Source organism: Triticum dicoccoides, chromosome 4B, assembly GCF_002162155.2.
Source record: "Triticum dicoccoides isolate Atlit2015 ecotype Zavitan chromosome 4B, WEW_v2.0, whole genome shotgun sequence".
Taxonomy (NCBI): domain Eukaryota; kingdom Viridiplantae; phylum Streptophyta; class Magnoliopsida; order Poales; family Poaceae; genus Triticum; species Triticum dicoccoides.
In genome coordinates, this window is record NC_041387.1 from 669,399,071 (window position 1) to 669,411,566 (window position 12,496).

The 12,496-nt window shown below is 41.9% G+C and overlaps 1 protein-coding gene across 2 annotated transcripts; it reads left to right on the plus strand.

Annotated features, from left to right (window-relative positions):
- Nucleotides 1-2,378: 2,378 nt before the first annotated feature.
- On the plus strand, nucleotides 2,379-5,317 carry LOC119292230 (aspartic proteinase Asp1-like). Of its 2 annotated transcripts, XM_037571058.1 has the most exons (8): nucleotides 2,383-3,325; nucleotides 3,410-3,536; nucleotides 3,692-3,921; nucleotides 4,008-4,238; nucleotides 4,366-4,507; nucleotides 4,615-4,809; nucleotides 4,893-4,974; nucleotides 5,085-5,317. In XM_037571058.1, exons 1-8 carry the CDS (start codon nucleotides 3,219-3,221, stop codon nucleotides 5,126-5,128), a joined length of 1,158 nt encoding a protein of 385 aa, XP_037426955.1. In that variant the 5' UTR covers nucleotides 2,383-3,218; the 3' UTR covers nucleotides 5,129-5,317. The 2 variants fall into 2 exon arrangements, with proteins under 2 accessions (XP_037426954.1, XP_037426955.1); XM_037571057.1 differs by lacking the exon at nucleotides 5,085-5,317 and having other exon boundaries at nucleotides 2,379-3,325; nucleotides 4,893-5,078.
- Nucleotides 5,318-12,496: the final 7,179 nt, after the last annotated feature.

Consider the following 12,496-nt stretch of genomic DNA (forward strand, 5'->3'; position numbering starts at 1 on the left):
GCTCACGGTCCTCCTCCTCCTCTCCGGCGACCTCCTCCTCCCTCCTCTCCTGATCCTCACGGTCTCTCCTCCCTTCTCTCCTCCTCACGGTCTCTCCTCCCTCCTCCTCTACTTCCGGCCACATGTGGAGCTCCCCCGGCACAAAGAACGTACGAGATCCAGGTCAAGAACGAAATTTGAAAAAAATTTAAGCAAAAAAAAAGAGCAAAAAAACAAGCCAAAAAAATGAGCCAGATCTAGATCCAGATCCAAATTCAAAATTCAAAAATAGCAATGACGCACGGTGAGGGTTAGACGGTGCGCCACTACTATTTTCCCGCCTTCAAAATTAAAAAAAAATAAAAAAAAGTTACCAGTGGCACCTGTAGCAATAGTAATGGCGCACTATAAGGTGCGCCACTATTACCTGCAATACTAATGGGGCACCAGAGGTGCGCCATTAGTATTTGTTACTAGTGGCGCACCTATAGTGCATCATTAATGGCAAAAATAGATGCGCCACTAACAGTCCTTTATCTAGTAGTGAGCTCAGAACTGTAATCTTCCACAGACAGGTAACATTGTGACTTAGCCTTCTGTAACTATATTTCCCCGCTCAGATGCGTTCACATAGATAGGATGGCTCTAGTTTCAAGAGTGAGTAGTATGCTGAAATTGCATTCTTGTTAATGTGGATTACTTCTCAAATCTGAGAAACTGTAAAACCAATCCTGATTGCTGGCTGATGATGTTTATATAGTGAGTTGCAAAAGTGTTAGTTGTCAGTTCTTGTCTTTTTCATAGCATGACGCTTGCTTCCACGTTTTTCTAATTTCAAAATAATCGTTGCTTGATGGTGTGGAGATTGAAACCGTCTCCATGTTCCATATCTATTTCTGTGGTTTCCAGGATGAGTCATTAGTACATATTTTGCTATGTGACATGCATATCCTTTCATTGTGGACACAACCGTGAAACGTGTGCTTGAAGAATGACCAAGACAGAAACGGGAACCTTTCTACTCTTAACATTTTGGGAAAACATTATTATAAGTTTTGCGGTTATCTCACTGGAAATGAGCCACTGTTCTCATTACTCTTCATGCATGTTACATATGCTTACACAATTAAAGAATTTCTGCAGTAAATAGTATCCACATATCTGGAAGATGCATTACATTGCATGTGTATCATGTAAAGCAAGTAGACCAAAATAAATTTATTTTCGAATTTCCATAGTCAAAATATATTGGGTCATGGTGAAACACTGAAATGTGATTAAGAAATCATATGCATGCATGGGAAGCTGCTACCGATTGGATGCAAAGCTTAATCAAGCTCTACATATTTCCTTGTTACACTGAATGAAACCTGACAGGATCAAGCTCCAAAGATTGTTGAGCTATTATACTTCAGACCATTTTTCAGAGTTCATTTCCTTCTATGGAAAATGTTGTCAGATTGTGTGACTAGTGCTGCTTCAGAATTTTTTAGCATTATACTCACGTGGAATTTGTAACTGATTCTGACTTTTGATTGTTATGCTTTATTTGGACTCAGAACTGAATGCTCCACTGGATCAGATAGGTAACATTGTGAGTAGGCCTTATGCAACTGTATATTTTATTGATCAGATGCGTTCACGTAGGCAGGATAACTCTAGTTTCGACGGTGAGTAGTACACCGAGATAGCATTCTTTTATATATGGGCTAATACTTCTAAAATATGAGAAACTTAAAAACCAATTCTGATTGCTGAGTACTGACTGATGTTGCATATATAGTAAAGTTATATGAAGATGAAATTCTTGTGTCTCTGCAACCCACTGCGCACAGAATTTTGTGCACACACCTGAGCAGTTACACTTGGCACATGTTGAGCATTAGCTTTGATAGGCATGAGTTGCAACAGTATTTGTTGTCAGTTCATGTATCATATTTTTCCTTTTCATAGTATGATGCTTGCTTCTAAGTTTCGAAATAATGGTTGCTTGATGGAGTGGAGATTGAAACCGCCTCCATGTTCCTTATATATTTCTGTGGTTTCCAAGATGAGTCATTAGTACATATTTGGCTAGCAATATGCATATCCCTTTTGTAGTGAACACAACCGTGAAATGTGCGCTTGAAGAATGATCAAGACAGATATGGGAACCTTTCTACCCTTAACATTCTGGGCAAACATTATTAGAGTGCAAGTTATTCAGTTATCTCACTGGAAGTGAACCACTGTTCTCATTACTCTTCAGCTACACCACATATGCCCACACAATTAAAGAATTTCTGCAGTAAATAGTATGCATATATATATATATATATATATATATATATATATATATATATATATATATATATAGGACAAATTTTATCTACCACCAGTGGTAGTTACCATCACTTGCGTTTGGTATGTTGTATGTAGTATCTGTCAAAATCGATAGTATGTACGTGTAGTATGTAGTATATAACAATGTTTAGGTAGTATATATACTTCTTTTTAGGTAGTATGTATCATATTTTAAGCATACTCTTTTTTATGTACAAATATATACGTATTTCATAAATATAACAAAAATTATGGGCTCATATGCAATTTTCCATGTAATTTGCGTTTAAATATCTTAGATATAGTATATGAACATATTTAGAATGATAAAGTAATATATATAATATCACATGGTAGTATATGAGACATGTGGGGTAACTACCACTATGTGGTAGGATGCATTTTCCCTATATGTGTGTGTGTGTGTGTGTGTGTGTGTGTGTGTGTGATGCCTCATTATTTTGCTAGTCATGGTCATGTATCATATGGCATGCCATGATTTATTTGAAATGTATCTTCCCTACAGTCTCAGTAACCTCTGAGTGTCAAGCAGAGCATCACTATTTACTGGTCATTTATTTGTGTGAATTCTATAAAATGGCTGGCTGGTATAATTATATCACTGCCCATCGAACTCAATTGAGTTATACGATTATGTAAATCCAAATATATATTTTTTGCTATCTAAATCTTTCTTGTCGGCCTTAATTTCATTAAGTCTTAATTACACATCATTTGAGAAGAAAGTCAATATTAAAACCCACAAAAAAGTGCACAATAAAAAGAAAGCAGCGGAGGAAACTAAGCTTGGCAGCCAGCGGCTATAAATACCTCACCACCTTGTTCGCACCATCCAAAGGAACACAGAGTTCCAGCAGAGGAGTGCAAACCACAGCTCTGCCTCTTCTTCCCCCACCATGGCTGCCATGTCGTCTCCGATCATCGGTCTCCTCCTCCTCCTGCTCCCAATCGCGCCGTCCTCCGCCATCAAGTTCCCGCTCGGAGGCAATGTCTACCCTGTTAGGTATGTTTCTCTCAACCCTTCATGGCCTTCACAGTCTTGAGGTTTTCTCCGTATATTTGACGCGCCTTTTCTGTACCTCTGCAGCCACTTCTATGCTACGTTGAGCATCGGTGAACCTGCGAAGCCCTACTTCCTGGACGTCGACACTGGCAGCAACCTCACCTGGCTGGAGTGCCACCACCCGGTCCACGGCTGCAAGGGCTGCCACCCGGTAACAGCTAACAACACTCGGTTCCGCAATACCACATATTGCCGTTCAATTTGTAATACTTTGTGTTTGATGCCGCATGTTCATTCCAACGATACTTCTGAAAAATGTTTGGTATGATCGATCTTTGCTTTGATATATGTTTCGTTTTACCACAGAGGCCACCACACCCATATTACAAGCCAGCAGCTGACAAGTTGAAGGTGCAATGTGGTGGCCCGCTATGTGCTGCGATGCGCAGAGACGTGCCTGGGATCCCTGACTGCTCCAGGAAAGATCCACATCGATGCCACTACGAGATTCAGTATGTCACCGGGAAGTCAGAAGGTGACCTTGCCACTGACATCATTTCTGTCACTGGGAAAGACAAGAAAAACATCGCTTTCGGGTACGGCGCTAACTGAAATATTAGTGTCACATGTTCCCAACTGTATTTGGATGTTGATGATGCATGGTCACTTTCATTTTGTACAGATGTGGATACAATCAGGAGGAAGCAGCAGACGCACCGCCCTCGTCGGTAGATGGCATCCTTGGACTCGGGAGGGGAAAGGCAGGCTTTGCCGCGCAACTCAAGGGGCTAAAGATGATAACAGAGAACGTCATTGTACATTGCCTCAGCAGCAAAGGAAAGGGTGTCCTCTACGTCGGGGACTTCAATCCGCCTTCCCGCGGCGTAACCTGGGCACCCATGAGAGAATCCTTGTAAGAATTTCCTTGTGATCATGGCTTTTGCTTTTAGTTTTTTTTTTTGGTTCTAACATGCATAGTCAGAGAAGAGTATCATTATTGATTTTTTACTTTTCATTTGGTTCCAAACATTTTACCCCAGGTTTTACTACTCACCTGGCCTAGCAGAGCTGTTCATTGACAAACAGCCGATAAGAGGGAATCCAACATTTGAGGCTGTATTTGACAGTGGTACCACCTACACCTTGGTGCCTGCCCAGATATACAATGAACTTGTTTCAAAGGTAGGTAAATTTCGAACCACAGTGCATTCTGAATTTCTGATGCCCATAATTTTGAACAGAGATCATAAATAAAATAAAATGGTACTCATGGGATTTGAGCCTTTCAGGTCAGAGGCACTCTCAGTGAATCATCACTTGTAGAGGTGAAGGGTCGCGCTCTGCCTCTATGCTGGAAAGGGAAAAAGCCATTCAGATCTGTCAATGATGTGAAGAACCAATTCAAGGCACTGTCACTAAAAATTACCCACGCCCACGGCACCAGCTACCTGGACATCCCTCCTCAAAACTACCTCATCGTGAAGGTGAACATTCGATAACCCGACCGATAAGCATCACTGGACAATTAATGGCAAACATGTCTTGTGTATGTTTGTTGGCATGGCAGGAAGACGAGAAAACGTGCCTGGCTATCCTCGACGCCTCGTCGGATCCTGTTATGAAGGAACTGAACTTTATCTTGATCGGAGGTATATATGGAACTCAGATTCAGATGCAGATTGTCCGGGCTCTTGAAAGTTGAAACTAGTAAACCTTGCCTGTTTATAGAAGACATTTATTTTGATTCTCTGTTCTGCAGCTGTTACGATGCAGGATCTGTTTGTGATACAGTGCACAGTGTGACAAGGCGCACGAGCTTGAATCCGTCATCGATTCGCGTCTCTGAACAATGTTCAGATCGACATAGACAAAAATCTTAACGAGAACAAATGAGTGCTCTCGTATATACTATGTTGTTAGGAAGGCTGTGTGATATGCCCCCGCTTATAATGAATAAAATGTTGGCATACTGATGAATGTGTACCTTCTATATATGTGTGTGTATTTACGATCTTCGCAAGATATTACCAAGAAGCACACTAATTTTTAGGAAGAATATAACACACTACAGAAATATATTACAGAGCTATTGAAGCACGAACAATGCTACACCTACAGATAGATCCTTACAGGATTGATGTTACGTATTGAGTTGTCAAACTATGTTTGGGGATTTGGGGATTACGGAGTGGCTTACTTGGATGGTTTTGATTGGATAGAAATAAAGTGAGGGGCCCACCCCCTGAAAATCAGGGGGGAGAGAAGATTTGTTTTGAAAACAGCCCGTAATACTTTGTAAACTGCCCGTGTGTCTAGGATTTTCGGTTAAAAAATCAAGGGGAGCAGTTATTGGTGGCAAAGGCGTCCGTAAGCAGCAGTCCGTAGGGGATCCCGTAAGTATAGCATTTCTGTTGAAGCACAGCTGGAACTGAATACCTGAGCAGTGAGCACGCATAAGAACACATGCGGAGAAGGGTTTTTCTTTTGAGGCTTCTTATTATCTTGTTCTTCATGTCAAGAATTTGTGAAATCTTCGAATTGTTCATACAGAAATAAGCACAGGAAACTAGAGGAATAAGGAGAGAGTGAGAAAAGGTTTGTTGATCTTCTCTCAGGAAAAATAAAATGACCAACAGTAGAAAATTAGGGTTGTAGATATGCATCCTGTACAAATTTGATAACCCTAATATTATGCCATTTTTCTTGTGCTTACCGACTCTCTTTTTTTTGCCACCAGTCGACTGTTTATTGTGTGTGTGTTTGTGATTTCAGTCAATTCCATCTCATATATACGCTGTTATTGCTTGGATCAGTTCACACTTTAGAACTACATGACACTATTGGAATTTCAACTTTTTCCGAGTACTGTAAAAACTCGGTGAAAGCCGTTTCACACTCGGCATAGAGTTTGCCGAGTATAGTTCTCGGCTAAGGGTACTCGGCCCGAACCCTATCGGCAAAGCTGACTTTGCCGAGCACAAGGCGTCGGGGACTCAGCAAAGTGTGTGCCGAGCACCAAGCGTCGGGGACCCAACAAAGTGTGTGCCGAGCACTAAATGGGGGACTCCTCATAAAAAAAGGACTTGACGGGCCGGACGGAGACAACGGCTGCCACATGGCAGAATAGTTTGCTGAGAGCCAAGGTTGGGGACTCAGCGAACTTGGAAGCCCAGGAGCGAGGCACGTGGCATAAAAAATTGAGAAAAGTATTTTTTTTCATTCCTCAATTTTTGGCGAAGTCTAGATTTGGTCCCTCAACTTCAAAACCGGACAACTTGCGCCCTTAACTATTGAAACCGGCCAAGATTCATCCCTGGTCACGGTTTTGACCGGTTTTGGTGCTGTCCCAACCCGGTTTTGATCGTGCCGACTCAAATTCGCATACCTTTTCCAAGTCCGCTTAATGTTTTCAAATTCTCGGGTACTTTTTTCAAATACGTGAACTTTTTTAGAATTTGTCTACTTTTTCCAAATCTACGTACTTTTTTCAAGTTCACGTACTTTTTTTTAAGTCAGCGTACTTCTTTAAAGTTCATGTTTTTTTTTTCAAATTCATGTAATTTTTAGAATTGACGTACTTATTCATATTCACGTACACATTTTGGATTTGAAAGTTTTATGCGAACTTGAAAACGTACACGGATTTGAATATCCTTTATGCGAATTAGAAAACAAATGTGTGGATTTGAAAAATTATGTCAACCTGAAACAAGTATGTGAATTTCAAACAAAGTTCATGGATTGGAAAAGGAACACGGATTTGAAAAAAATACACGAACTTTTAAAAGTATGCGGATTTGAAACAAGTACATGAATTTCAAAAACAGTTCATGGATTTGAAAAAAAATACATGTTGATAAAAATTACACGAACTTGAAAAAAATACACTGATTTGAAGAAAGTAGTCAAATTAAAAAAATCATGGATTTGAAAAAGGTACACAAATTTCAAAATAGTTCACGGATTTGAAAAAGATATATTTATTTTTGAAACAATTGCGCGATCTTGAAAAAACTATGTGGATTTGAAAAGAGTACGTGAATTTCAAAAAGTTCACGGATATGAAAAAATTACGCGAATTTGACTCAGCACCGGTCAAAACCGGGGTCAGTCAACACCAAAACCGGTCAAAATCGAGACCAGGGACGAACCTTGTCCGGTTTCGTTAGTTGGAGGGTGCAAGTTGCCCGGTTTCGAAGTTGAGGGACCAAATCTAGACTTCACCGAGAATCAAGAGACGAAAAGTATACTTTTCTCTAATTTTTTTTGCCGAGATTCACGGGTCTCATCTCGGCAATTGAAATCTTTACCGAGTGCTGATTTTGCCGAGTGTGACCTCTCCGTAATCCCGTGTCCAGGCAAGCCAGAACGACGAAGGTTTGCCAAGATGCCTATACGTGTACTCGGCAAAGTTGGGATTACACTACCAGAACAGGCCACGTGGTAAGTGTTAGGCCAGTGATAGGCGCCAGCGCACCGGCCCAAATTTGGGCCGGTCGCAGCGCATCCATCCGATTCATCCATTTACATCCGTCAGATCTGACGCCCCCTATAGTCGTCTTCTTTCCTTGTTCCTCACGCTCCCGCACACAGAGCATCGCCCCCGTCCCCTCCCCCTGACATGTCGCCGTCAGGGCCGTCGCCGACGAGCTCCGACGCGTCCCCGCCCGTGGCCGTCGGGATTGCATCATGGCCGCCAGTGGGCCCCCAGCGCGCGCTCAACGAAGGATGCAACTCAAACGCCCCCTGGCTCGTTCCAGCTCGCGGTTCGCCCTGGTTCCAGCATGCCCCCGACGTCACCATCTCCGGCTCGCCGCGGCCGTTAGCTTGCATCTTGCTGTCCAACAGGAAAATTCTGAAGAACAAACAAAATCCTCGAGCGGTCGGTTGAAGCAAAAATATTATTAGGTTCCAGCAAAAAAAAGCTCTAGTTCCAGCAAAACAAGTTCAGTAGAAAAAAAGCTCCAGTGATTGTAGCATAAAGAAACCAGCTTCCAGCAAAAATATGTGCCGGTTCCAGCAAAAACAAATTTAGCAGGGAAAAGCTCCAAGGTCGATTGTAGCAAAAAACCAAGCTACTTCCAGCTAAATAATATGCCGGTTCCAGCAAAAACACAAAACCGGTGGTAGCAAAAATAGAAATGGAGGCAAGTTTCCAGCAAAAACAGATGCAGGATGCAGCAAAATCCCTCACTGGTTCCAGCAAAAATCGCCAATGTAGCACTGGTGCCGCCTAGGTTGCAAAAACGCTAGTACTTGCAGGTCCGACCATGGTCGGATCCAGCATCTCTCTCTGTAGCACATCGTCGCCGATGCTCCAACACAGTGCTTGGGCTTGCAACATCCGTAGCCACATCGCCGGCCGTGCGCCAACTCCAGCACGGCCGTGCGCCGATTGCATCATCATCATCCCCTGGTTCCAGCAAAAACACGCCGCGCCGTTGCTCGCAGCTAGAGAAGAGACTGATTAGGGGGAGGGGGAGGGGGGAGGGGGACTGGAGGAGCTCGCCATGGAGGTAGGATTTTGGCGGCCGGGGAGCTCGCCGGAGTAGCAGGACCACTGATTGGAAAGAGAGGCGTGGCCGTCAATGAGGAGTCAATGGGGAATCAATGGATGTAGCTATGTACGAGAGAGAGAAAAAATGAATGTGTTGTTCGGTGAAGAGATAAGAAGCCCAGGGGATAAGGACGAGCGAAGCAGAAGTGTGGGCCATACGCGTGATGTGGCGTCCATGCGGCGTGCACGCGGTAGACCGGCGCACTGTTCGGCCGACGCCCCGGCCACAAACTAACTAAGAAATGGGCCTACCGGTTAAACTCCACCCCTACACATGCGGAACGCGAGCAATGACCATGCCAACAGATTTTTTCTCTCATTTCCCATTCCCTCCCTCAATTACCAGCCCCCCACCAGGTAAGAAATAAGGGGGAGTTTGACTCGTAACTCCCTTTCCTCTTCCCTCATTAATTCCAATGTCCTCCAATCAAACAAGGGACTTTAAGTGCTGCACCCACCTACTTCCCATTCTTTAATGCCAATTACCCCGAAACAAACAGGCTGTAAGTGTTAAGCTTCATGCATTAGCAACTCAAGATCTTGGATCCTGATATATTTCTGTTGTATCTCTAAACTCATTCCCCCCTTCTCTAATCTTTCTTTTGTAACTGTTTATTTCTCCTACTCGCAATGAAAAGCAGTGGCCCTGCCTTTTCGTCAAAAAAAAAAAGTCCGAACTGATAAAAGGTCTAGTGCAATCCACATATACTATAATAGTAAGGATTACTCTGGAGGTCTAGGATGGACCTTTTGATCATGTGTATGCTTTTTCTTGTACTACTATTTTTTCTGCCATATTCAGGTTGTAAGGATTTTGTAGTACTATTTTTTTCTGCCATATTTTCAGGTTGTAAGGATTACTTTCGGGAATGGTAACCTTTTGCCTCCCCCCGCCCTTTTCTTTTTGCAGCTGCAACTCTGTTTAGTTCATTCTTTTATTTGTACTATGGGTCTCCAAACTCTGTGTGCTCTGTGGCGCTTCTAATATACGACAGTTGCACATTCCGGAGAAAACTGAAGATGTACTACCCATGGACAGCAACTGGTTCATTTGATTTTGGAAGTTATAGTTAGACATTCGTTTCTTCAACTTTTGTTAGGAATGTTATACTTTTAATATAGACAAATTGCACATTTTCCAAATGTGCAACCGGTTTTTGTGCTACTAAATAACATTTATTCTACTTGTATTCGGTAAAGACAGAACTTGAATTAATTCGAAACTGAGAGCAGTGTACAACTTCTGGGCACACTACACGCTTCCAGGAGAGCTTCTTCAGTGGCATTTCAAAAGGCAACCGTCAAAGTCGCCTCATCGACCAGGCCTGTCGACTTTTCATCGAACATGTCTTGGCTGACATTCTCAGGCGTGAGACCCTCGTTCACAATGGTGCCTTCCAATGTGGCAACGCATATATATCATGTGGCGCCTTCTCCTGTGCTTCCAATGTTACTATGACATTTGTCCTGGATTGAGGTGGTACAATGCCTCTGTTGGGCTCTATCCGGTAGTGCCGTGTGCTTGGCGGTTCGATGTGGAAGGCGACGCAGTCTTCTCTCGCGTTGCTTAGCTCAAGTGAACACGATATGTGCTTGTTTATCTCGAAGGGAAAATGCAGCTCGAGCGGGTCAATACCAAGCAGCTCCCAGTCGTAAGGGCTTGTCTGCATGGAAACATTCGACGCTCATACTTATATTTCTAGTACGTAGTTGTGGAAAAAAGAGTATACTTGTATAGTAAGCTACCGGGAAAATTGTAGATTTGGAAATATACGAGCTTACCACCTGGCCAACTGACGATTCACCAGCCTGCCCGATATGCTCAGTCGTAGTTTCCATTTCATTAAGAGAACTGATTACATCCAATATATCAGGTCTCTTTTTCACGTCGTATGACATGCAGAGTGCAGCAATCTCGATGCATTTGGTTACTTGCTCTGATCCCAGTGGTGGATACTTGCCTGATTTATTCCACCTGTACCTCATCTTCTAAGTATCTGGCATTTCACAGAGGTGAGCTGAAACATTGCTAAAATGTCGAGTCCATGTAGTATGCAATTTGAATACCTTCCGCGAGCACACAATTCTGACGAGATATTTTTTTTACTCGCACATTTGCAAACTCAAGGTCAAGGGGCCTATTTGGTCCATTTGTAACCGCATAGACCAAAACTCTTTAACCAAACTGAAACGACCGATTTGACCATTGTACGATAAAAAGGTAAATGAGTTATACTAGTTTCATTTGCAGGGTGATACTACTTTCTTCTTTATATATGTGGGGAATATTAATTTCTACTTAGTATGATTTACACCCATATCAGTTTAGGTACTTGTAAACTTTAAAATCATTTTCGTGGAATGAATTACATAGACTTGTGGACTTTCGGTAATAAAAAAAATGATTGTACATATAAAGCAAAAAAACAAGAGCCATCAAGTTTGTACCAAAGAATGTACATATTAGGTATTTGCACTGTATTTATAAGTACTAGATGAACAGCTCCAACTGTAGCCCGGAGTTGAGCGAACTATGTGAAACATAAAATGGAAGTGAAGTGAACTATTTGAAGAGACCAACTGACAAAATGCAAGTCGGAAATTAAGTGAACTATTTAAAACATAAAATGAAAATTAAGTGTTTTGATTTTCGGTTTGTGTTTTTTTCCATCCTTGGCTGAAATGGCCGAATTTCGGGAATTTTAAATTTTTCGGCAAAATCTCAGACGAAATTTCAAAATCAAAATTTGAAAATTTGGCCAAAATTCGGCCGAAATTCGGCCGAAATTCAAACAAGATTTGAAATAAAACAGGCCATAAATATAGCAGCGCAACAACCATCAGGTTTGATCATGTAAATTTCAGCAAATAAGCTCTAGGGATTAATAAAACTGCATCTGTCCAACATAACAGGCACACATTAGTTATAAAGTGGCCTCCAACATAACCCTTAACAGTCCAACATCAGTTCAACCATCACAGCATAGTTCAGAGTTTAAATAGTCCGGCACAGCCAACAGACTTAAAGTATTACACATAGAAACAACAGCTCCAAAAGACAACTATCAAAGCATGACATTGAAACAGCAGCTCCAAGCTTGCCTACATCCAAAAGCTTCTTGATATCCTTGGTTATTCTTCAAGTGCCATTTCTGGTTTAGAGAAAACAGAGGAAGGGTCAGGATGGAGGTAGTTCTGCATCAGAATTATTTTCTGCAACTTTGTGCATTAAAAGTAAAATGGACTAACAGGACAAGTGGCTAGTAGAACAATAGTCAAATTTATGCATGCTCATGAATCAAATAACAAATCTACTACAGCAATATAGTTTTTTATTCACCAAAAAGCTTCAGGAGCAAAGGTTAAATGCCTCCATATACTAGAATGATGAATTCTAGTTTACGGTTTTTACTCCAGCACAACAAAACTCTAAGGATACAAAGAAAGCAACATAGACACAAACAGCCCACTGTTGGCTTGGACTAGCCATTTGTCAATTGTCATACAAAAGGAAAATCCACGGTGAAAAATGTGAATCAAAATTCATGCATAAGCTCAAACCTATTGCAGGACAAATACAGTGGTTAATATACCTATAAAACAGCAGCTCCAAG